General features: G+C 41.4%; 1 protein-coding gene across 1 annotated transcript; it reads left to right on the top strand.

Annotated features, from left to right (window-relative positions):
• The first annotated feature begins 7,092 nt into the window (after nt 1-7,092).
• Nucleotides 7,093-26,686, top strand: LOC103588342 (heat shock protein HSP 90-beta-like). The gene is given in 5 exon segments (XM_008570015.1): nt 7,093-7,723; nt 7,726-7,979; nt 8,049-8,145; nt 8,272-9,212; nt 26,648-26,686. Coding segments are annotated over 5 exon segments (1,962 nt in total).
• The last annotated feature ends 254 nt before the right edge of the window (nt 26,687-26,940 follow it).

Genomic DNA, 26,940 nt, shown 5'->3' with positions numbered 1-26,940 from the left:
TCGCACCTGTACCGGACCGGGGACCGGCAACGGGATTGCAACCCTCGGTGTCGCTCCCGCGCCTCGCTCAGCCAGTGAGCGGGAACCGGTCTGTATGTGGGATCCGAACCCTCGGGCGGGAGCGCCGCCGCGCTTCCCAAGCGGCGCACTTATCCAGTGCGCCACCAGGCCGGCCCCCCAGGTGAATTTTTTAAAAGTCAGGTAGGAAATACAGGGGACCTGAGGGTGGAGATATTCCTGAACTCATCTTTCTCAGAAGGGGGTTTTTGTCTCTGCTCCTGTCAGCAGAATATTGGGATGACTTTGAGGTTAACTTCGGGGTCTGTGTAACATACCGCTCACTTATTTCTCATCATTTGTAGTTCCCTGAGGAATAGAAAGCAGGGTAGGAAGGCCAGCACATCAAGAATGTGCTGGATGTTTTGGGTTGCTCTCCCCAGGACACCCCACCTCAGGTCTCTTTCCAGGGCTTTTGCATCATTCAGTGTTGCTTCTGGAAGTGTGGTCTGCAGCTGAGAAGCCTCAGCCTCATCAGGGAGTTTGTCAGAAATGCAAACTCTAAAGTGCCACCCCTGACCTATCGAATTAAAAACTCATTTTTACAAGATCCCCAGGTAGTTCTCAGACACACATTTCAGCGTGGGGAGTGGTGGTCCACAGCATGGTGTTCGAGCTGAGTGCTGTGGCACATGTGTATGTGTGCAGCTGCAGGGGGCAGCAGGAGCCTGACCAGTGCCCGTGGGGCAGCTGAAGGAACACCCTGAGGAATGTTAGCAGGCTAAGTGCATTTGGAGGTTATCAGTGTGTCAGCAAAGCAACCTCTTTATGGGGATCGTTTAATTAATGTTAATGGCTCTCAGCCTATTGTGTGACTCAGACAGGATTTACAGAAAATCACCATAATCTAAAACCTTATAAAAGAGCCATTGCTTTTAGAGGCCTTGTAACTCATGCCTGGAGACACCTTCTGATACTTGATGTATCACCCAGATGTATAAATAATGCCCTCATTTGCATAATGAGGCACTTCATTTTTAGGGGGGCAGGTGCATGCAGGTGAAGAGAGGTACTCCTTACATGTTAAGATCTGGGTGGCAGGTGGTGAGAATTTGCTTTATAAAAAGAGATGATTTATCCAGTTTTACAATCCAATTCTGTGCTTTCATGGATTAGATAAATTTTGTTGTGTTGCTGCCTTCAGCTCAGTGGATGTTTACAGTTGTTTCCACATCGCTATGACACCCCATCCCTTCTTCTCTTAGTGTCTCACGGGCCAGGGGGAGGAAGAGGTAGACTTGAAGTGAAAGGAACAGTGGAGGTGCCATCAGGGGCAAGCTTGCAGAGCCCTCTCCGGTGGCGGGCGCCTGTGCCAGGGCTGCTACGAGACTAGAATGAGAATTAGTGGGCTGTGGATCTGCCTGTCTGTGCTAACCCCATGTCTGAGATCACAGTCATTCGAGAAAAAGAGCATGTCTGTCTTTTTAACACTGATCTTTGCCTCCTTGCCCCTCCCCCCCTTTCTTAATCTCTCTATTTCGTTCCATTGGAAAGGGATGTAAGGTATATTTTAGACTTGTTCACACTCGGCTTCAATTACCTTCAAGAGTAACTTATTTTTCATATTTATTACTCTCCTGGGAGGAGTTGGGCCTGTGAAACTTTCATTCCTCAAGCTTTGAAAAATCATTCCTCACAGTTATTTTTTTCCCAACACGAAGGATGTCTTCCTTTCAACTTTGGAAAACATCTCTTTCATGATTCTGGACATTTCTATATCCCTGTGCATTCCATCCCTTCCCCAACACAGAGCATCACTGGCTTGCTCAAGATAGACCAAATCCTACTCATTTTCCCTGAATTGGACTTATTTTGGTTGAAGGCAGGCAGTTTCTGGGTTTTTTTGTTTTGTTTTGTTTTTTCACTTGCTAAAATCCTTTCAATCCTCCCTAAAATCCTGTGACCTCAGTAGGGCAAATGTCTTAATGCCCATTTCACAGATGAAGAAACTAAGGTCAGGGGGCCCTTCTCAGGAAGGAGAGCTGGAGCTGGAGTGAAGACCTCTGGTTTCCTGTCCCCTGCACTTGTGGCCACCTGGAGCCCTTTTAGCACAGTAGATCTGGGATCTCACAAGCTCTGGCTTTCAGGTGCCATGGTGGCAGCAGCACTGCACTTACCAGACAGCCTCCCCAAATCTCTGCTGTGCTGTGGGGCTGCCCTCATTCTACCCAGGGAGGGCCAAAGCCAGTACTGGGCCCAGCACTCCCTCTTGAGCTTGGTTTGCTGTAACCATTTCAGAGTCTGCAAATCCACCCAAACTCTTCCCTGACCAGCCCGTGGCACACATGCTCCATGCCTCTCCCAGGTCTCTTAGGCTGTAGAGTAATTTGTTTGGGAGCAATGACCCATTTTCTACACCGAGCAGCATGTGCCATCTGTGGGCTTTCTCGCTCAAATGATTCAGATTCTCTTAAATCCAGTTTCACTGTCACTTGGCGTTTGCTCTGCATCCCAGCTTTGTATTGTCCGCTAATCTGGAGATCTGAATTTCTGTCATTTCACTCCTTTCCATCTGTAGATGAGTTGACAGAGAGTCAAGAAAGGAGAGATAGAAAATGCCTCATTCACTCACTCACTCACTTATTACTGAGCACTCACCTTGCCCAAAGCCCAGTGTTTCAGCAGCGGGGGACAGTGATCCCTGTCCTCCAGGAACAAATAGGCCAACAGCTCATCCTCCAGTGAAACAAAGCAAAATGGGCAAGAAGGGGGTACCACTGAATACTAAATCCCTTCCACATCTCATCAGAATTAGGCCCCCATGGTAGAGATGATAGTCTCGTTTGCTGCTAAATCCTCAGCTCTCAGAGGAAGGCCTGGTGCATGTTGGTGCTCAGTTATTGTAGACTTGAACCGCAGTGTGCGTTACTGGCCCAAGCTGTCCACCCTCCTGTATTCACGTCCTTGCCATGGGACTAGGCAGCGCCTCTGCAGGAGAGTATCTCCCTGTCTCTTCACTCTGGGCTCTGCATGCCATTGGTCAAAGCAAGCCACATGGCAGAGCCCAAAGTGACAATGTGTTAGTTCCAAGTCTAGGTGCCTAAGAGCTGTCACAGGTTTCCACTCTTTTCTGACCTCTGTCACTACCATAAGAAGAATACATCCTGGCCAGCCCTAGGAGGGTAAGAGACAGTAGAGGAGATCCAGATCCGCAGGCTGGCAGCATGGAGCAGACTTCCCCAGCCTAGCCCGGCCTACTTAACTCACTCAACCAGCCCACAGAGGCACAGCAGAGCTGCTCAGCTGAGCCCAGCTGACCCACAGATATGTGACATACGGTATTGTTATTTAAGACAGGGTGGATGGTTTGTTATGCAGCATTATTGTGAAAATAGCCAAGTGATACCATCTCAATCAGCTGCCTCATTTCTCCCAGGGCCTGGACCTCTAAGGTGAAGTAATGCCCTCTTTCCTAAGAGCAGGACCGACGCCACTTAAGATAGCCCCTCCATTGTGTGAAAGTTAGGCGGGAAAGTGGGGGTGGGATGGGAGGAGCTCTGCTAACTGCAAAATTAGCTCATGTACTGTTGGCTTGCTTGCATTGGCCAGTACCTCTTGGCATGGTGATCAGGCGACGGAGTTGCCGTGCTTGCAGCTTTAAAAACCGAGAACAAAGATGGTTTGGTGCTGCACCTTGAATTGGCTGGTGCAGTCCAGCTGCTGGCAAAGAAAATCTTTTTCTCTTTTCTATATCGGTCTCCAAGGGTGATTTTTTCTCCCGACGCCTATAATGTAAGGTACTGTTTATGCTCAAGGTTGTTTCAAAACTGGGGTTTGGCAAACTTTGTCTGTAAATGTTCGGACAATAAATATTGTAGGTTTTGTGGGCCCACATATGGTCTCTATTGCACCTTCCTTCCTTCCTTCCTTCCTTCCTTCCTTCCTTCCTTCCTTCCTTCCTTCCTTCCTTTCTTTCTCTTGTTTACTTATTTAATTAATTATTTTTAGCAAAAGCACAGGTACTATACTCTTCTATAGTCTTTTTGGCCTCTTGTCTTGGTTTCAGCAGTCCCATTATCACAAGCAGTACTATCCACAGGGGTCTCTTGTTTAGAGAAAACTGCTCCACCAAAGATAGTTGCCCAACTGGAGTCCAATGCCTCTACTTCTGGACCAAGTTCCAGATTCTTAGGCTGGGAGCATCCAGAATTTCCTGCCCAAAACTTCGCATAGTGTGCACATCCATCCTGGCTTCATGAGGTGGCCTAGGGGCAGTGCTTTGTATGGGGTGGGGGTGGGGTAGGAAAGAACTTGGACACAGAGGCCGTGGTGTCCTCACACAGGCGTGCCAGCCCTCATGGTGCTGCAGCAGAGAGCTGGGGTGCGAAGAGAAGTGGGTGGACCACAGGCCAAGACCTCCATTGTTCTCTTGCTCTGGGCCCACGAATGTTTTGGAGGACCCCAAGTCCAAGTGCACACCGGGCAACACTATGCTCTGCTGATCCAGTGTTTCTCAGGTATAGATAGAAACACTGATTAATGACAAGATTTAGAAAGGGTTGCTGGGCCTGCTTTTGTGTGTTTATGTGAATATTTTTCCTTTTTAAGAATCTTTAGGTCGTGAGGAGATTTAAACAATTCGTTTGAGGCTAAGTTGTAAAAAAGTCAACATCTCCTCTGCATTTAAAGAGATTTCTTGTCCTGAAAATACCACACACCTCTGCACTTATAAGGATGAGCACCTTTTCAGTCCAGGCTGTTATTCTGTTGTTGGTACAAGCTCCTTTCATTAGCTCCAGGTCGTTTTATACAACGTGTCCAGGACTGGTGATGCAGACCCTGTTTTTTAATTTGGAGGATACTAAGTACTGATTTCAGGATTTCTCTTGTCATTCCTTTTAGCATTTTAAAGATCTCTAAAAATTAATTTGTTATTTCAAGAATAGGTTCATTTAACTGGTGCAAAAGTCAAAAGGAACAAAATAGCATATAGTGAAAATTAAGTCACCTGCCCCCTCTTATCCTCGTCTGTCCTCTGATTCTCCCTGTGGAGGCAACCGCAGTTACAAATTTCTTTTTTTTTTTGTCCTTTTTGAGACTGGCCGCACCACGCTCAGCCAGTGAGCACTGTGAGCGCACAGGTCCTCCCTATATAGGATCCGAACCCGCGGCGGGAGCACTGCTGCGCTCCCAGCACCGCACTCTCCCGAGTGCACCATGGGCTCGGCCCACAAATTTCTGATATATCCTTCATGATATCTTCTTTGTATATAGAGGCATAGATGTATGTATAGTTTTTCTTTTTAAATACAAATGAGGGCCTACTGCACACGTGTGCCTTGAGAACATTTGATATCACTACATATACAGCCACATCCTTCTTTCTAATAAATGCATTGCATAAATGGGAGGAATTTGGACTTGAATTATGCACTATGTAGCAAAGTTTGGGATTCAATATTAGATGCTATTTAGTGAAAACTTCTCGAGAAATCCATCCTCAATTCACCTATTGCAGGGGTCAGCAAACTCTGACTGGCTGGCTAAATCTAGTTCACCCCTATTTTGATATGACCCACGAGCTATGGTGTTTACATCTCGAAAAATAAAATCAAAAAAGGATAGCGTGTTGTAAAAATTATATGAAATTAAATTTCAGTGTTTATAAATAAAATTTTATTGGAATGAGCCACACTCAGTCATTTATGTATTGTCTATGGCTGCTTTTTCACTATAATGTCAGAGTTGAGAGATTGTGACAGAGACCTTATGGTTGCAAAGCTGGAAATATTTGCTATCTGGCTCTTTACAGGAAGTTTACTGACCCTTGGCCTAATCACATATATAGCTCAATACTTTGATCATTTAAAATTTAGTAAGGGGAGTATATGGTCTGCATACATTTTTTCTGTGAGAATTAAGGAATTCCCCAAAGTGTCTGTCTCATTGGGATAAATTCTGGAATCTTTTGACTGAGCCAAATCTGGCATAATTCTAAATCAAAAAGAAAATGATTCTTTCATCTTATTTGAAATGTACTAATTATCAAAAGTTATTTTAGAGTTCAATCAAAAACAGACTTACTAGTGGATTGAAGTTAATGATTTCATAACCTTTTTCGTAAGCATGTTCTTAATTTAGAAATTAGCTGTACATTAGCAAATAAAATATGAAAGAAAGTTTGTATGAAGGGGAACTGACTTGGTCCTTTTCATTCTCAGAGATGAGTCAGAGAGCCAGGACAAATGGTCTTTTTTTTTTCAGGTTTGGAGCTGAGTAGAATTTTTCAGACAGTCAGTCCTTATTCATGTATTATTTAGAAATGTATCATGGCTAGTAGTTTTTTTTCTCTAAACATTTAAAAATGAAAATATTGTATACATATGAAATGAACATTTTTCCTTTTTTATAACAAAAACAACAATAATATACATACTTATAGTTATTTACATTCAAGGGTCTCAAAATGCTCTCTTGATTTAAATAAATAACATCAGGATCTCTAGACAGCCAAAAGAAAAGCAAGAAACACCTGAGTCATGAGGAAATTAGTGTTTCAGGTCACATATATGTTCTAACAGTAGTGAAAAGCAGTAAATGAAGAGGAAAAATGTAACCAACAAGAAACACAGCTAGAAAAGAAAAATTTATGAACAATCTCACTCATCTTTGACTAGCCTTTCTGAACTAGGCATAGGCAGGGCAGATAGAAATTGGGAACAGTAAGGATTACAGTAAGGAGAGAAGAAAAAGAGTGGTCCCAAACACATTCTGGAAAGGCGTCCATCTGTGAACTTAAGGGCTTTCACCTGTGAATTGTTTCATCAAGCCTGAAATGATCAATGTTTGATGTTATGTGAAGTTTGAGGGGAGTAAATGCAACGTAAGTGTTTTTGTTCTTTTAAAGAAAAGGAACTTGAATCTCTCGAGTCACCCCCATGACGCGCTGGTTCCCTGTGCGTGTGGGACACGATCCCGACCCACCCTGCTCTCTAGTGCTTGCTGCTCTTTCCTTCCAAGATGTGTACTGACGAAGTCCACTGTGGAGAGGAGGAGGTACAGACTTTTGCCTTTTAGGCAGAAATTGCCCAACTCATGTTTCTCATCATCAATACCTTCTCTTCCAACAAGGAAATTTTCCTTTGGGAGTTGATCTCTAATGCGTCAGAGGCCTTGGACAAGATTCGCTATGAGAGCCTGACAGACACTTCCAAGTTGGACAGTGGTAAAGAGCGGAAAATTGACATCATACGCAACCGTTAGGAACATACCCTGAGTTTAGTGGACACAGGCATCGGCATGACCAATGCTGAGCTCGTAAATAATTTGGGAACAATTGCCAAGTCTGGTGCTAAAGCCTTTATGGAGGCTCTTCATGCTGGTGCAGATGTCTCCATGATTGGGCAGTTTGGTGTTGGCTTTTATTCTGCTTACCTGGTCACAGAGAAAGTGGTTGTGATCACAAAGCATGACTATGAACAGTATGCCCGGCAGTCTTCTGCTGGGGGCTTCACTGGGCATGCTGATCGTGGCGAGCCCAGGGGCCGAGGTAGCAAAGTAACCCTCCTCCTTAAAGAAGATCAGACAGAGTGCTTAGAGGAGAGCGGGGTCAAAGAGGTGGTGGAGAAGCACTTGCAGCGGATTGGCCGTCCCATCACCCTTTACTTGGAGTAGGAACGAGGGAAGGAAATCAATGCTGATGAGGCAGAGGAAGAGAAAGGTGAAGAAGAGAGGAAGAGCAGGATGATGAGGAGGCGCCCAGGACTGAAGACGTGGGCTCAGATGAGGACGACGGCAGTGGTAAGGATGACAAAAAGAAAACCGAGAAGATAAAGGAGAAATACATTGAGCAGGAAGAACTGAACAAGACTAAGCCCATTTGGACCAGAAACCCTGATGCCATCACCCAGGAGGAATGTGGAGAATTCTACAGGAGCCTCACCAGTGGCCGGGAAGACCACTCGGCAGCCAAGCGCCTCTCTGTAGAAGGTCAGCTGGAATTCAGGGCATTGCTCTTCATCCCTCATCGGGCTCCCTTTGACCTTTTTGAGAACAAGAAGAAAAAGAATAACATCAAACTCTATGTCTGTTGTGTGTTCCTCATAGACAGCTGTGATGAGTTGACACCAGAGTATCTCAACTTTGTCCGTGGTGTGGTTGACTCTGCGGACCTGCCCCTGAACATCTCCTGAGAAATGCTCCAGCAGAGCAAAATCTTAAAAGTCATTCACAAACACATTGTTAAGAAGTGCCTTGAGCTCTTCTCTGAGCTAGTGGATGACAAGGGGAATGACAAGAAATTCTACAAGGCATTCTCCAAGAATCTAAAGTGTGGCATCCGTGAGGACTCCACTAACTGGCGACGCCTTTCCGAGCTGCTGCGCTATCCTACCTCCCAGTCTGCAGGTGAGATGACTTCTCTGTCAGAGTACATGTCTCTCATGAAGGAGACACAGAAGTCCATCTGTTCTATCACTGGCGAGAGCAAAGAACAGGCGGTCAGCTCCACATTTGTGGCGTGAGAGTGGAAGCAGGGCTTTGAGGTAACGTATATGACTGAGCCTACTGACGGGTATTGTGTGCAGCAGCTCAAGGAGTCTGATGGGAAGAGCCAGGTGTCAGTCACCAAGGAGGGTTTGCAGCTACCCGAGGATGAGGAGAAGAAGAAAACGGAGGAGAGCAAGGCCAAGTTTGAGAACCTCTGCAAGCTCATGAAAGAAATCTTGGATAAGAAGGTAGAGAAGGTGACAATCTCCAATAGGCTTGTGTCTTCTCCGTGCTGCATTGTGACCAGCACCTATGGCTGGACAGCCAACGTGGAGCCTATCATGAAAGCCCAGGCCCTTCGGGGCGACTCTACAATGGGCTACGTGATGGTCAAAAAACACCTGGAGATCAACCCCAACCACCCCATTGTGGAGATGCTGTGGCCGAAGGCTGAGGTGGACAAAAATGACAATGCTATCAAAGACCTGGTGATGCTGCTCTTTGAAACTGCACTGCTCTCTTCTGGCTTCTCCCTTGAGGATCCCCGGACCCACCCCAAGTGCAGCTACTGCATGATCAGGCTAGGCCTAGGCACTGATGAAGATGAAGTGTCAGCAGAAGAACCTAGTGCTGCAGTTCCAGGTGAGATCCCACTCCTTGAGCCTGATGAGGATGCCTCTTGCATGGAAGTAGATTACGAGTTTCTACTTGGGAACTTTGTGCCCTCTGTATACTGTCTTCATGGCTCCCATAGCAGCCTTGAGTGGTCCTGTCCCACCTGGCTTCCTCTGCTGATGTCTGTTTCTTTTTCCTCTCCTGTCCTTGTGTCTGAGGCAAGAAACAAGGGCCTTGAGTCCCATCCCTTCCTAATTTGAATATGTTGTGTATTGTGTTTTTTTAAATTTTGTTCTGAAGTTAAAGTATGCAAAATAAAGAAGATGCACTTTTATACAAAAAAAAAAAAAAAAAGAAAGAAAGAAAGAAAAGGAAATTTAGGATGGCAGAGATTACTTTATCTGAGTTAGTGTTCAAAGCTGAAACCATTACCAGATGTTTTGAAACAACTGACCAAGCAATTCAGGTTTCTTTGTCAGTCATGAATGGAGAGGCTCCTATGTTCAGAGCATCGTGCTAAGAATAACAGAAGAAAAAAAAATATGCATAAAACAAGGCCCTTGCCTACCTGAAATCTACAATTTAATGGGGACATACAGTCCAAACCACCAGCACACTCTTGGTAACATCACCTACAACACCAGCTGAATGACCCTAAGAAAGACTTATAGAATGGTTAAGCGTGTGAGAAATTATTTTAACATTGTATTTTCACTAAGTAAAAAAATGAGGGTTTCAGTTATGGGTCAGATGCAAAATTAAGAGTGGGGCATGTGGGTCTGGTTCTGAGTGATAGGGTGGTAAGCCTCTCCTGTGTTTCCAGAACTGGAGGAGACACCATTAGAAAACCCACTGAGCTTAAATTAGTATCCTTTCAGGGTGGATCAGGAGGCTGAACTGATGAACACAGTGGGATGAGTTATTTCTTACAGGTTTAATCTTTGATTAAAATTATTTTTTAAATCTTTGATCGAATTGGAACTTATTTTGGTGAACTGGAGATTTTTTTCTCCCAAATAACTAATTATCTCAGCATCATTGGTTGAAAATGGATTGTTTTCTCCCTCTGATTTGTGAAAATATTCATAGTCACCATTTTCTTAATGCCTGTTATGTGTCAGGTGCTTTGATACATTTTATAATGGATTTGTGCATTTTCTAGGTGACCCAGAATCTGATATTTCTTCCTTCATTTGGTAAATTGTCTGTCTTATGAATCTTGCTGGGGAGGAAAGCTTGCCTTGACTATAAAACTTGAGAACACCAGGAACTTATTTTTCCAGCCTCCCCTGTACTTGGGTTAGGAGCAACCAATCAATGAACCCACTCTGGGCTTTACAACTGGATCTATGGATCCAAAGAAGGTGGGCCAAGCAAAGGCCATTTGATGCCAGCAACACCTACTTCCTGGGAGCAAATGTGGCAGCACCAGCCATGACACCCACCATTATGTAGTGGGGCTGATTGTCCTCACATGCTCTTTGGTGGTATGAATTTCTGTGGTCCTGGTTGCTGCCCCACCTTCCTTAATCTTCCCTTTTCTCAAGCTGGTTCACCACCCATCTCAGAAATTTTGTAAGCAAAAAAATAGCCTGGCATAAATCCCTCTTCTGCCCATATTAGCCAGAATATGTCTCTGTTGTTTGTAACTAAAAGCCTTGATTGATAGATGCAGAAAATCATTTGATTCTCAAATCCTCACACTTTAAAGATGTGTATCACCGCTCCCATTAGATTTTAGGTAATTACTATTCAGTAAGAGTATTAACTTGCTCAAAAACTCAGCAAGTGATAGAAACAGAATTAAAATTCAGGTTTGAATTTGTCTGATTCTAAAGTTCAGACTCTTTCTACTCTATCACAAAATGCTAACATCATAAAATACATCACACACACATACATATGAGTGCTCTCTTAATAGGTAGACACATAGATTTCTCTCTCTCTCTCTCTCTCTCTCTCAGCAGAAACCATATATGGTTTTTTGGTCTAAGCTTCTATTATGAACCATTGGTCTAGCCTTGTGCTCACACCACACTGTTTTATTTATTGCAGCTTTATAATACATTTTAAAGTCCAGTATAGTAAGTTCTCCTTTAAATCTTTTTCTTGCCTCTTCTTGAATGTTTATTTTTCTAGATGAGCAATTGGATAATTTTGTAAAGTTTTCTCCAAATCATGGAGGAACAAATTAGCAGCTCTAATTTAAAGTACTTCAACCTTAATGTTATTTTCACTTAACAGGGTTATGTGAAGTATTCATAGCTCCCACGTGTATGCATATGCACACATCCACACACACACTCACAAATATGCACTTATATAAGGACTTTTGGTACTTATATAAAGACTTTTTGTTTATTAGCTTCAGCATATTTTTAAATCCTCTAGAAGCAGAAACTGTAGCAGTGTTGGCCAGAGAAGCTCTTTCAAATTAAGGCTGGCCAACACCTTGAGAAAAGATTCCTCGATAAGAGAGTAGCAGTAGGGAGGGAAATAGTTCATCATAGGATTTATTTTTTATACAGCTTTGTTCCTGCAAAAAGCAGCACGGTTCACTTTGAGTCTTCTATTTTTTTCTCCAAGCATAATTTTGATGCTGTGGGAATTCTCTCCAAGCAACACTCAACAAGTAAACCCCAGGAGAATATCTGGTTTGTGTTTGCACATAATTTTCTTGGTGTGGAGCCTAGGTAGTAGAAAGGCTAAATAATATCTATGGTCCTGGAAGCTTTTCTTTAATTATGGAGTTGTTGAGGCTCTGTTAAGAACCGATGAGACTCACAGTTTCTGTCTGGTCCAATAAACTGAGAAGAGTAATTTCCATCTCTTTAAGTGGATGTGGATTTGATACATATATATTAATCACAAGTTAATGAAAAGCCCATGCTTTTGATCCAGGAGGACACCAGGGTCTTCCTTCTCTCTTGCAGAGAAACATTCGAGAATAAACATCCTTGTGAGAATCCCCTGTAGGAAATTACATGCATCTGCTCAGATTAAAAAGGCATCAACTTATTTATTTCCTCTAATAGAGAGGGACTTCTCTGAAAACTGAGTTCTTTCCTGAAAGGCCAGTGGCTTGGGTCTGGGAATTTTGAGATGCTAGCAGATTGGAGTGATGCTCTTAATAGTAGATTCTGGGAATGTGCAAATGCAGATAACTGTATGTAAACTGTGCTATGGAATTCAGCTGCCTTTGTTGCAGACACAGACTCGACAGTGCCAGGAAATTTTGGAGACTCTGCACTTTTATTCCAGATTCAGGGTTATTCTTTGGGACCACAATTCACACAGGTATTTCTAGCCCATCTCAATTAGAATTGAGGATAATATCAGAAATGGAATGCAGCTAGTAGCAAGCCCGAGAGCTGACTTCTTCTTCTAAAATTAAATTAAGATTAGCCATAGTACCTCATATCTCTGAAAGCTGTGCTGCATAATAAGGTGGAACTGAATGCTGTGCCCAGGAAATTTATGCCATATTTGCAGCAACACTTCCAATAAAAAAATTGATGAGCAGAGAGTTAATCATGTTGTAACTGCATATAATCTCATGATCCACTCTCCACTGGAGTTAATAATTAACTGTTGGTATGCACTGAGCTATCTGGTAATGTCTCCTGGCTTGGCTTTCCATCAGCAACAACCTGGCAACCAGGCACAATGGCTGCTGAGGAGAGCTGGTTAAGAAATTGGATTTGCCTATAAAAGGCCCACACTTTTAGTTTGTCCTGATTTGGAATAGAGCTAGTTCTCTAGCTAAAGTTGTGGTGACAATGACTTGAAATGAATTTCTCATCTAGGCACATTCTGAAAGGCCAGTTCTGGGCATCCATAAAGAAAAAGACTCATTAGGTAACCCAAAAGGGACAAAACGATAGTTACTATAACACTGCTGTCTTCACAACAGTAGTCTGCAGGCTTGCACAATTAAGTATTATTGGTCCTTTCTCACACTATTGCAATGAGAAAAACACTTGCTTTATCTTCAGAGAAACTCGGTTTTACTACTAATTCAAACAAATTAAAAATACGTATTTGATCTCCTTTTAGCTTTTTGAGATTTTCAGTAGTGAATATTTTGTAACTAGTACACACTTGATTCCTCTAGTGATCATGAGCTCTGGTATTAATATGTATACAAAATGCCTCAAAAATCAGCTCATAATGCAGTCAGCTATTGTGTTTTGAGTGAATGACTCATGACTACAAGGTTAAATGGTAGCTACAGAGAAAAATCATCTCAATTTTTAAATAATTTCTTCTTTCCTGGTAAAGTGGTAAAAATAATTCTTCCGTTTAATTCTTCTGGAATCCAGTGGAAATGTACAACACTATTTTTCTCCCCCATCAAGTGAACAGTTAACCATTGCTCAAAGCTAATACAACAGTCTAAAATCTTAATTGAATAAAACCTATTTCTTCCCCCACTAAATTTAAATTTAAATCCCAAGTTAAAAAATGTTGACATTCAAACTTGCTTAAAATATTGTTCACCAAGGCTAGGAAAAAATCCAAGTAACTATGAGTTATGTATTTCATAAATAAAAAACATTTGGTGGCTTCACAATTTTGATGGGAGCCAAGTAGTGGTGTAAAATTGTATTCTCCTAGCTTGGAGAGAGTTCTCAGGGTGTGTGTGTGTGCGCGCGCGTGCGTGTGTGTCTGTTTGTCTTTCCATGGATGAAAAGAAGGCAAAGTCATTTCATTTCAAACATGTGCTATTTGAGAACTGTCCCAGGTTCTAAAAAAGCTAATGAGTATCCAAATAGTGACAATTTACTACAACAATGCAAATTGGTCAACCTCTGAATATGTGATTCATAAAAGGAACTGGAATGCGCTCATTAATCCTAGACACTGAAGATCCCTGAACAGTTATTGAGAGCTCTGTTAAAACTTGCTATTTATGTAATTCCCCAATTTAGGTCTTCCAAAACCTAATGAACCCCTTTGACCTGTGCTGTCCGAAATAGTAGCAACATGTGGCTATTTAAATTTAAGTTAATTTAATTATATAAAATTAAATATTTAGTTCCTCTGCACTAGTCCCATTTCAAGTGTTCAGTATCAACGTGTTGCCAGAGGATACCATATTGGACAGCTCAGATACTGAACATTTTCATCATTGCAGAAAGTGGTATTGAATAGTGCTGCCTTAAATGAAGAAAAGAAATAATGGATGAGAAGTTACAATATGATAGGCATCATGCTTGATCTGCTTAGAGAGCTTAAATCACTTGTCAAAGTCACATAACCAATACAGGACGGGGCTAGGACTCCAGCCAGTTTCTGTTGACACCAAGCCCAGTGCCATTTCCAGTACATGGCCAAATGTTGGCTCATCCATTCATTCATCTAACATGTGCTTGATGATAGCGTGACAGTATGTTTTAAAAATTATGCCAGGACAACAGGTAGAAACTGTTACTGAGCAAACTGGCTCCTCTACTTACTTTGTACCTGGCTAGCAATTGGGGTTAGAAGGATGAATACAGTCCCTGACTCCATAGCACTTATAGCTTAGTGGGGCAGTCAAACATTAAGTATATAATTACAAAATTAATTATCAGCCACAATTGTGATCAGTTTCAAAGAGGAAAGCCCATCTGTTTCGGGAGTGGTTTCCAAATCCCGTTAAACTTCGACAACAGTAATCAGCAATAAAGCTTTAGCTCCCAATGCCTGTGAAGCTCAAATTAGTAAGGTAAATCTATGATCCTGCTGGCCTCCTGATAGATGAGTCCACTGTGATCTTTATGCCTGGTAAACAGAGAGATCTATTTCATTCAAGGTCATCTGGGTTGGTATGACCAACTTCAATTTCATCTGATTCTCCTGGGGTAGAAGTATTTTTGAGACTAAGAGCTGAGATCGGCTAATTTGTCAACATTACAAAGCAGGAGGCTTATCCTCGTAACTCTTCTCCCTCATTGAACTTTCCCAGCAGCAGCTGCTGACATATGAACCTCGCAGATGAAGATGCCATAGCATGGCTGTTTCATGATTGCACTGCTGAGGGTAAGATAGTGGGAAAATGCTGCGTCTTAGCCACTTCTTTGTCATTTTTAACAGGGTCAAACTCAAATACCCATAGAAGGAGATTGAGAGCCAATATGCTAACCCATCAAATTTAAAAGACTAGAGAAAAATTATAGCTGTAAACTGTTATCATTTTTAGTATTTTATTCCTTTTAACGCTAGTCTATTTGTTTCAATAAAAGAACAACAGAGTGTCCATTACACCGTAACTTGACACGCATATTATGCCAATACGATTAGTTTTTGCAAAACACTCATGTACTGGTTATAGTTTGTAGAAAAATTGATTTTACAGAATCAGAGAAATTAGAATGGGAAACATTCTATTAGGTCATGAGATGTATCCCCTGAGGCTACCGTGAAATCGATCCCTAGTTCCCAGTGTTATCTGATGCAGTTTTCTATCAGGTTTTGATGGGCTTATATATTTATTATAGGCTGGCAATATGTATCACTAAAAATTATACCAATTCATCTGAGAAATAAAATTCTAGAAAAATAAGCATTTGCTGAGCACTAATTTTACTTCGGTGGATACATTTTAAATATACTAGTGTTTTTAGCCTCCCTTATTGCAAGAGGCAGAGTAGCAGCACCGGATCATGGGTTGGCATTACAATCAAATAGTGAATTTGCATAGCTTAAGTTGTGGAAATCTCCCCAGACAAAATTTCCCATCAGATTTTCACAAAATGTGGTATGAATTTTTGATTCACAAGAATGACTTATCTTAGGTACAGGAAATTGAGCCCTGTACCTCGAGCAAGTGCTTGCACTCAGACATTGACTGGACTGGCATTTGTGTCTTCCTGGGCACTGTGTAAGGAGCTATGACTCTGGGAGAGGCACTGGCAGCTCTGAACTGGAGGGCTGGGGTGGAGTGCCCAAGGGTGTCAGCTGGTGTTACCCAAACTCCAGGCAAGGGAAAAAAGGAGAGAAAGAGATGTCTTTTCTGAATCAAATTCACATATAATCTATGTACAATCAGCCTATAAACTCCTGCACTCCCTTGTCGAATAGATAGGATTGCCTCTCTCTGTTTCAACACACACCATTCAGAATTCTCTTCCCTTTTAAGATAATCCCTGAAGTTCATTTTCACTTGATTTCATCTATTAAAGGTGTTGGAGAAAAGTGCATGATGTAATTTTTTTCAGTCCTGCTAGGTTGTCCCTTCACCCTTTGCTCTGTCATGGAGAGGAGCAGAAATTTGGTTGTGGGCTAAGTTGAGGGTGGGGGGAGGGGAAGCAGACTATGTCTGGAAAAAGGGAGGGAAGGAAGTGCAGAAATGTAGCATTCAGCCAAATAATGCCTAGTTCCCCTTGCTGTTCCCATTCTCATGTCTTTGTTCAAAAGCCCAGATGAAATTCTTGTTTGTTCAGGATGTAGCTGATGAGTATTATGTCTGGAGAGCATCCCGACGAAGGTCTTATACATCTTTTATACACCTGCATGCTAAATGAGCAAGAGCACCCAGGTGCTGAGTAAGACTTATGAATTTGCTGTAAATTATGCAAACAAGTAATTTTGCTTGTCCAGAAAGTAGTGCTATCAGTGATACAGTTTTCCTAAACTCTCCATAATTTAAGAGAATGCAAAGTGAAAGGCAGTCAAACAGCAACAAGGCCTAATTGCTCAGCCCAGTGTATCAGCTTGGACAGGTGCCAGTCACAGAGAAGGCTCTCACCCACCAGGGACTCTTTTATACCCAAAGCAGAAGCCAGTAAAACTGCTCCAGGAGATGAAAAAGGGTGGGGACCTTAGCCATCCGTGTTAACCCTTGGATGGCAGCAGTAAAAACAGCTTTATTCAGGGGACCCAAGGCTGCAGCAAAGTACAGATGGTGAAACAATTCTGAAGAAAGGAAGGCAGGGAGCTGTGGTCCTGGGGTAAAACAAACTTTCAGTAGTGACTGAGGGTCTACCTTTGCTACTTAGAGTGTGGTCCATGAACCAGTGGGATCGGCATGACCTGGGAACTTGTGATGCCTGTGGAATCCTGAGCCCTACCCCAAACCTATTGAATCAGAATGTGTATTTTTCAAAACTCCACGTGATTTGTTTTCATGTGAAAGTTTGAGAAGCACCAGCACATAACACCAATTTCGCTAGTGGTTTTTCCACGGTAGTAGCCTGGACTCACTGAAAAGGGACTCAGCTTTTCTAGCCCATTGGAAAGTTGATCTCATCCTCATTTCAGCAAAGCCAGTGAATGATCAAACATCCCTCTTCATGAGTATACATTTCTTTCTGTCTTTCTTTTTTTGACTGCTCCCATTGTTTTCTTTTGGGAACTGATTCTTTCTAACTGCATGTGATTCTGGCAAGGCTGTCAACCATGAAGGCTGATTGAAGCTGGACAGAAACAAGTTTTCTCTTTTCTTTTCTTTTCTTTTTTATGTGAAAGAGAGAGCCTTTCTTCTTATGAGATTATAAGATGCAAGAACAGTATATGTTTGGGACCCGCATGGGTATCTTCCTACCACATGTACAGGGAATCTGCTCGAGCCAGAGGAGTCAGGCAGAGCAGAAAGATGGAGAGAGAGAAATCATTTGAACACTTGAGTCTAGTTGTACTCCATCAGACAACCCTTCTGAAATGAGTGAGCCAATAAATTCACAGTTCAGCTTAAAGCAGTTTTAGGTTGATTTTGGTCACTTTTGGTCACTTGTAACTAAAAGAATGCTCCTGACCAGTATATTCCCAAAATTGGGCTATCAATTCTTCTAAACTGGAAACTTTTATACCTGGAGACATGGGAATAAATAAAGGGAATAAATTCATGGTGAGGTTCACAACCTGTAATTTGACCACTGTATGAGTGAGTTTGTATATGTGTAAGTACAATCTGAGCATAATTAAATGTAGACGGTTTTAAACTTTAAGCACTCATGAGCCCTAAATACTGGTTATCTGTATAATTGCAGCAGTCTGTATTTATTTTCTGGATTTAGAGACAATGCCTATGGAAATTAATATTCAAATGTATGCAAACTAGTATGCAAATCACCACAGCTTTGGTGTTTTAAAAACAAGAGGATAGGATTGCAGCACTGGCATTTCAATGGTGCTGATACTTGGATGAAAGAAAACTAAGAAGGCTAGAATGCAGATGAAACACGTTCCCTTGAGTACCCAATGCAAATGGCAAATTTATGGCTCTGTAAACTGTTTTAAAACAGAAAACAATACCTCAATTTAATATAACAGTTTAACCATTCATTAATTTACTCAGTGCAAACACTGCAACTTTTCAGAAATGATTCTACCCATAAATACAATCTACAACCACAAGAGAAAATATGTACTTTTACTTCTGCCAAATGTCAAAATTTAAATCTACAATTGTTCGCTCCAGTTGAAACACTGAAGCCTGCCTCTCTTCTATGATCCACTGATATCTACTATTGGACATATATTTCACTATCGTGTATCTAGTTCAATATTATGTATGGTGTGCGTATATGTGCTTTACAATTATCAGGATTAGGCTAAGTTATGAATAATAGAAACTTGAAAAGTCATAGCTTAAAAAAGGTAAAATATTTTTCTTTTTTAATTAATTAAAAAAAGTTTGGAGATGGTAGTCCAGGGCTAATAGGGTGCTTCCGTGGTTATTGAGGACTACAGGTTCTTTTAGATTATCAAAGCGCAGAGCCAAGAATGTGACTCTAATCCTCTAGGTTCAGGATGGCTGCTGGGCTTTTCTAGCCATAACATCCAGTTTCCCAGCAGCGGAGTGAAAGAAAAGAAAGTTCTGCCACCTCTCTTTAAGGGAATCATCCTGGAGGAAGTTCCACAAAGAATACTTCTATAAAATATGCCAGGGTACTTCAAAAAGTTCATGGGAAAATAGAATGAAAATATAATATGAGTCCTTTCATAAACTTTTCAAAGAACCCTGGTATCTGCTTACATTTCATTGATCAGAACTTAGTCCTGTGCCACTGTTACCTACGTGAGAGACTGGGAAATATGGTCACAGCTGGGAGGCCATGTGCTCAGATAAAAATCATTATTTTGTTAATTTGAGAAAGAAGCAGAGACTAGGTATTTGGAAAGCAATTAGCTAACTCTGCTCCAAATATTAAATATATATTTGTTTATTGATTTATTTGTGTTTACCCACTAGAAACTAGCTCCATATAGGCAAGAGCTTTGTTTTGTCCATAATTGTATCCTCAATACTATTTTATATTTATCTTCCCTAATTTTCTTCCATGAGTTGAAGAACATTGATCAACTGGAGTGCTGTGCTGTGAAGAATACAGAAACTGCATCCAGATTTGGTGAGAAAGAGTGCTGTGATCAACTAATAATGTCCACAGTGGCCAGTCCATGTGTGCCATGCCTTACCATTCCTGGTTAAAGCATTCCCTACAACACAAGCTTTCAACTAAAATGCATAGAAATGTATGGCTACTATGAAACCAGTTTAAATCTGTATGCCATATGCCTTATTTAATTTGTTGTTCAAATGTTTTATTCTGAGTAGAGATAGTCTTCTCTGCAACTTTTTTTTTCTTATGTGGAGCTCTTATGTGCAGTTGTAAAATTTGCAGGTTTCCAGAGTGTTGCTAAAGAAATTATATGCAAATTCCAAGTTATACTTAGTTGGCAAATTCTAACAAAAAAATTGCTGGGAAAGGGGATTTTTGCTGTTTTTTAAAGGACGACATGGAAACAGGTCATGAGTTTTATGCTGTCAGAGTAGAGATGCAATTGTATGACATGTTCATTTTCTGATTCATTTAGAAAGCAGAGGGGGCCTGGAGGAGTGATAAGCACTTTTCAAGTTCAACACAAATGCTAGAAAGAAAAGCTTTCTCTTTATTTAGCTCCAACAATCCCACTATGAGATCAAGAAGGCCAGAGTTAAATTAAACTACAATTAAAAATAGCTAAGACTATTGAGAAAGGTACCAAACTACATCTAAAAAATTATGTCTTTAAAAAGCTGTCATCGCAGCAAACTTCTTTTCTTGTGCCACACAACACATTTCATCAGTACTGGTGACAAGACAGACTCGATGAAGCTGTGATTCTTTCAGAGGGAGGGAATTATGCAATCCCCCATAAAGATAAATCAGAATTTTCAGGGTGTAACACACACAGAATCCAGAATGTTCTTTTAAAAATCAATCTATGTGACCATTTACGCGATAATGAAGATTTGTATATGTAATAGTTTTTCACTGGCCTGTGAATCTAGAGAATATGTTCTAGATCCAGAACTTCTACAAACAAGTTCAATGATCTTGAGCAAGTCACAACTTCTCTGAGCCTAGGTTTCAACACCTGCCATTTCTAATACTATCAACAAGCCTGCAATCCTCCCAGGAATATTTGTGTGTGTTTGTGTGTGTGTGAAAAAAGCAAGGTGCTGAACTGTAAATGTATATTAGAATTTGAATTAAAAAAAGGAGGGAGTATACATTAAAGCAGGTCATTCAAATACAGCAGTAATTCTTCACTTTAAATTCTTGTGATTTAATTTTTGTCGTGCTTAGCTATATCCATGGAGAATGACCTATTTGTAAATGTTATCTGGTAACTTCAGGTCTTAGTTTGGGTTCTTTCAAAAGCAGAGTGTAAGAGTCTTGGAAGCAGCTTGTTTATTTGGGAGGCGGTCCCAGAAAGAAGGAATGAGACCGCAGAGAGACTGAGGCAGGGAAGGAGGAAAATCCAATATGTGAGTGTGTTATAGTGGTCCCACTGTGGGCCACAGGGGCTTAATTCTATCAGGAACTCCAGAAAAATGTGCACATGTGTCTCAGAACCATCCCTCTCTCTGAAAGATAGGATTTGGAGCAGTTATCCACTGGCTCCCATTCCTATTGGTTTCAAGTTGCCCCAGGGGCATGAACTAATAGCACTCCACTCCAGTCCCAGGCTGTGCACTTGTGTGGACTGAGTTCCCTATGGCATCAGAGATCCCTGCCCACCACTGCCCAGCAGAAAGGCCCATGGGACCTTGACTTGAGATGATCAGTGACAGAGCAAGGTGAGTCTGAGGTTACTCGGGGCTGTCTACTGCAGCTACAGCCCAAGTGTAAGGTGGACTTGCGGAGAAGTGTGTGTTGTGGGGTGAGTATCAGAGATGTCTGCTACAGTTTCTGACTGTGATCTAGAACTCAGTTAATGCTCAGCAGTTTCATTTAGACTTCATGGCCATAATCAACAGATTTGATTGTGCATTTTAACTGAGGATAGTTTTAAACCGGTGTCAACCCAAAGTTACAAAGTGAAGACTAACATCATAATAGCCATCTTTCTTATATACAGACGTAGTTTAAATCCTTATATTCCCTTCTCTCTCTCTCTCTTCCTGCTATTTAAATTTCAAATTTATCACCTGTATGCTACTATCTCTACCCAAAGATAAGAAGGGAAAAGCAAGTTGGTGAAAATAGAACCTGTCAACTACTGTCACTTCTTAGAAACTCTCCTAAAAGTCCTTATGGAGTAGGAGGTTGAGATTAGTGGCCAAAATGAAATTGGGGGATTTCATACCATTTAAATTTCTCCACATTATTCAATTTCTACAGTTAATTGGGACATGACTCATAACCCTAAATAATAGGCATAGGACGTAAAGGAGAAAGATATCTCATCTGTTTATTATTGTTGTGGCTGCATTTCCTGCATGCAGTGGGCACGGTAGGCAAAAGGTAAGGGGCAGCTGGGCATAGTGAAAACTACAAAGGCCTTGTGAGTCTGAGTTTGCCCCTTGCTAGCCCTGAGACACGGGGCAAGGATGAACCTCACTGAGCCTCAGTTTTCTCTGCTATAAGATGCAGCAATAATAGCTTCCTTGCAGCATTATTGCAAGGATTAAGCATTATTATGCAAAATGTTTGGCATATCACAACTGCATTGTAACAAGCCAATGAATGAATAAATGAAAAATCTCATTTCTATTTTGTATCCTACTTGGGCTCCCAAGCCAGTGTGGGGGGGTCCTGCGGGCCTCAGCCCCTACCCCTCACTCCCATATCCATTTCCCTCCCCCTCCTGCTGCTCTGCAACATCTTAGAATGTAAAATAAATAAATAAATAAATAAATTGAAAAAAAATTGAGTAGAGGTGGCCTGAAAACAAGGCTTTTTCTCTCTTTCATATTCCCTTTTATAGTCTCCCTCCTCCTACTTTACCAAGGAAAAACATGTATCTCTCATTCATCCCAAATCATACTGTAATGCACTGCCCAGGATGGAAAAAAGTTCTGTGATACCAGACAAAGGAACAAGTAGAATACAGTACTTTTTTAAAGACCTTGTTTTTTCACATACTCTAGATATTGCCAAAGAAACATTCCCTACTGAGGGAGATTCCTGTGACTTTTGATAAGGAGTAGTGAAGGCAGGGTCTTATTCCATGGCAAGGCTAGGGGTAATATCTGTCTATCTGTAGTAGGTGGTTGTCATAGAGACATGTTTTAATACATCTATTTGGATTAATAAATGAAGTCAGATATATTCTGACAGAAAGTAAGCCTATTTGGCTAAATGGTTTGACAATGAGGGCTATTCATATGGCAGATATTTTCCATTAATGAGTGAGCTACATGTGTATCTCCAGAGTTGTATCAAAAATATTTAAAGCATGTGATAATATTAAAGCATTTAATAAGAAATATATTGGAAAAGGTGTAATAAAATAAGCAATAATTTGATTTTCCCAATCTTTTATGTGTGTATCAGGTTAAACAAGATATCTTTAAGTGAAAGGGTAAAATGTACAAATGACAGTCATTTGATAAGTCTTGGTAGAAACTCTTTGATATACTTCTCAGCATTTAAGGATGTGGATCTACTGACTAGGTAACAAATCCTTTTGCAAGTTGGGTGGGTTTCAACTCTTCACTTTCAATAAAGTTGAAGGAAGACCTAATGGAGTTGTCAGCTGTCAGATATTAAAAATAATTTGTGATGATAGATCACTTTATTTTTAGGATAAAAATAAGAGTTTAGTGCCGGCCCAGTGGTGCACTGGAGAGTGCGCCGCTTGGGAGTGCGGTGGCGCTCCCGCCGAGGGTTCGGATCCCACGTGGAGACCGGTTCCCGCTCACCGGCTGAGCGTGGTGCGGGTGCAACACCGAGGGTTGTGATCCCGTTGCCGGTCAGTAAAAAAGACAAAAAGGAAAAAAAAAAGAGTTTAAAGAATCGAGTAGTATCTCTTAAACACACCTATTTGCCTTCCATACACACCTGTATATGTACTTATGTGAACAAGGTATCTTGACAATTACATTTTAAAACACAGTAAATAGAAACAGAATTGTTTCTGAAGCTTATTCTGGCAAAAAGTAACGTTAACCCATAGGTTCAACTAATTGAAAAAAGAAGCCTCATCTATCTCATCGAAAGATGCATTTTTGATAAAATTNGTCTTATTCTAGCAAAAAGTAACGTTAACCCATAGATTCAACTAATTGAAAAAAGAAGCCTCATCTATCTCATCGAAAGATGCATTTTTGATAAAATTTGATTTTTATGTTTAATAATTATTTTTCAAGATTCATAATATATCAATATTTTATTGCCAATAAGTTTATGTTAGTGTAAAATTCTGTGGGCAAAGTACAATCAAAATGTGAGTTAAAGGAGAAAAAGCAATGGTATAAAACTTGCAACTGTGAAAGAAGATTACATTTAAAAGCTGTAGATATCAAATCACTATAGTATTTTGGTTCAATTAGATAAATGTCAGCGTGATGTGATAGTTTTAAACTATATACAATAAAAAAGTAAAAATAAATAAAAAAGTTTAAAAATATTTACAATAATGCCAAAAATAACATCCTTGCAAATACTTAAACTTACAATGAAAAATTTAAATGTTGACTTATACATGTGTTGAGGGTGTTATGGTCTGAACGTGTCCCTCAAAATTCATGTGTTGGAAATTTAATCCCCAAATGCAACTGTTGGGAAGTGTGACCTTTTGAAAGGTGTTTAGGTCATGAGGGCTCCACCCTCATGAGTAGATTAATGCCATTATAAAAAGGGCTTGCAGGAGTGGGTTTGTCCTCTTTCACTCTTCTGCCATGTGAGGACACAGCTTTCATCCTTTCATTCATCAGATGCCAGTGTCTTAATATTGTACTCTAGAACTATGAAAGAATAAAATTTCTGTTCTTTATAAATTATCCAGTCTTTGGTATTCTGTTATAGCAGCACGAAATGAGCTAAGACAAGGGGGTACATTAGTTTTTCAAAATTCTATTAGAGGAAAAAGAAAAAACCCACCACTGCAATAGGGAACCTGCCTATAGTGGTTTGTAATGATATGTTCTTTGGTATGGAGAGGTAGGAGAAAGAGTAGGGATGTGGACTGTGTCTTGGAGATTCTATTCTGTCTAATGACTGGTTCCATGAGATTTTGACTTGTAGTCTAGACTTTCTTTGAGTGTAACTTGGAATTCTGGATTACTATTGGAGCCAGCCTTATGTCTTAGCCAGAAATAAGTCTTCTGTGCCATTTCAGAGCCTCCTTAGTTCAGATCTGTACCTTCTTAAATATATTTTCCTTTTTGAAAATATCCCTGCCATGTACTCCCTCTTATGTGGGTTCCTGCTGCTACCACTTTAATCACGATTCTGTAAAAGCACTTACTTCGTGTATCCATTCATTCATCCATTCATTCAATATGTATGTGTAAGGTGCTGGATATGCAACTGTGAAGAAAACAGGCATGGACCCTATCCTCATGGAGTTTGTGTATCAGTGGAGGTAGATGATCAATATAAAAGTTAACAATTACACTAATAGAGAATTAAAGACCATAATAAGTGCTGTAAATGAAAAGAACAAGTTTGTTAATGACAAGAACAAGGGGGCACTCATTTTTAATTGGATAAACAGGGTAAACCTCTCTGAGGAGGTAACATTTAAGCTGAAATCACCAGTATGAGAAGGAAGCAGCCGTGATTAAAAATGGTGAAATAATGTTCCAATGAGTAGATACAATGTGTGGAAAGACCCAGAAATAAGAGTCTGGTTTATTAGGAACATTGAAAGAAAGCCAGTGTAGCTGAGGCACATGATATGGGACAATGGGCATGGGGAGTGTGACAACTAGTGACAAAAAAAAAGGAGGATAGGAAAAAAGCCAGGGCCAAAACAGGAACCATGTTAGGGAGCTCAGATTTCATGTTAAACGCCATGGAAATCCACGGCAAGATTTCTAGTGAGTTTGATTTGTTTTTAAAGGATAATTTTGGCTGCTGTTGGAAGATTGGATTGGAGTAGGGCAAGGCAGAAAAATGGAAACCGTTTAGGAAACGTATCAGCCAGGGTAAGCTAGGCTATGCTGCAGTAGCAAACAATCCTAGCGTCTTTGTGGCTTACGTCAACAGCATTTGATTGCTCACTCCTGCTCCATATCCATTGCAGGTCAGCTGGGAGCTCTGTTCTACATCCACTCACTCCAGGACCCAGGCACGTGGAGCAGCCACACCATCTTGAACAACAACGGTCACTATAGCAGGAAGGGGGACATAGCAAACCATGTACTAGCCCTTGAAACCTCTGCCTAGAAGTGTCACACATCACTTCTTCCCATACTTTATTGTCTAAATCAAGTTATATGGCCATTCCTGAGTTCAACAGACAGGATAAGTATCCCCTCCGGGGAGGGGCACTGCAAGGAAAGAAAATAAAATATTTGGTAGACAATAATACGGTGCACTGTTACAATGGGACAGGAGGCCACTATTGAAGTCCAGACAAGAGATCATGGTGGCTTTGATGGGGGTGGTGTCAGTAAAGACAGAGAGAAATGGACAGATTTGAGGGTTGTTTTTGGAGCTACTTTTGGGGTGTGATAATAGGTTGGATATGGTGGACTTCTGTTCAGTCGCACTGATCATCCGACTGTGAACCCGTGTGGCAGGCCATCGTATTCATCTTCATATCTCCAGGGCCAAACATGGAAAGGTTTCCTGAATGAATGAGTGGGATCTCACAGATCTACAATTTGCCTTCTGCATGTACACATGGTTTGGGATTTCCCACAAATGGGCTGACCCTTTTGCGTAAAGAGAGGGAGATTAAAATTTTTTTTTTTACCTCTGAGAGAGCCTCACTCATCAGGTTTTCTGCAGCATTGTGAGGGAAATTGATTTAAGAAATCCCTCTCTCTGCCATGGAGCTGCTCCAGTAGTGGGAAAAAACTGACTCAGAGAGAAGCCGGCTGTCCTGTACCATCCTGCTCCGCTCCCTCTTGGGTTTTAAATTTCTTCCATTTCTTGTCCATGTCGGATCTCTTTAAACCCCAGGAGAGCATGGAAGAATGGACATTTGCAACAACGCCTTTGGAGAAAATAGATTCTAGATATGGCCAATCAATCCAGCACAGAAAATAACTCCCTTTAACAAAGAGAATGGCCGGTAGAGGGTAAAAAATCTTGCAGAAAACAGGATCAGAAACACCCCGAGGAAGTCTGCCCTCTTGCTCCTGACAGCCCGCAGGGTGACACTGCCTGTCCCTTCCCCTCAGCTCCTCACCCAGCTCCAGCCCCTGTGGGACTCCGGGTGAGGCAAACGACCTGCTGCTTCTGTAACAAGCTGGATGACTGAGGCCATCAGCCTCTGGGTGATAAGGCAGATGACCCAAGAGGGTTCCCCCTGGCTGCCCTGCCTCCCTCGATTGTAAATTACCAGCGCAAGTTGCCCCAAGCGGTCTCGATTACACTGGAGGGACCAGATTCTGCTTTCACAGCTGCTCAGGAGAACCCTCTTTGGGATTTCTCTCTGGTTAGCCACCGAGTTCGCCACGGGGCCTGTGGGTGA

Source organism: Galeopterus variegatus, unplaced genomic scaffold (genome assembly GCF_000696425.1).
Source record: "Galeopterus variegatus unplaced genomic scaffold, G_variegatus-3.0.2 Scaffold555, whole genome shotgun sequence".
Taxonomy (NCBI): Eukaryota; Metazoa; Chordata; class Mammalia; order Dermoptera; family Cynocephalidae; genus Galeopterus; species Galeopterus variegatus.
This window is presented reverse-complemented; position numbering and strand designations above follow the sequence as displayed.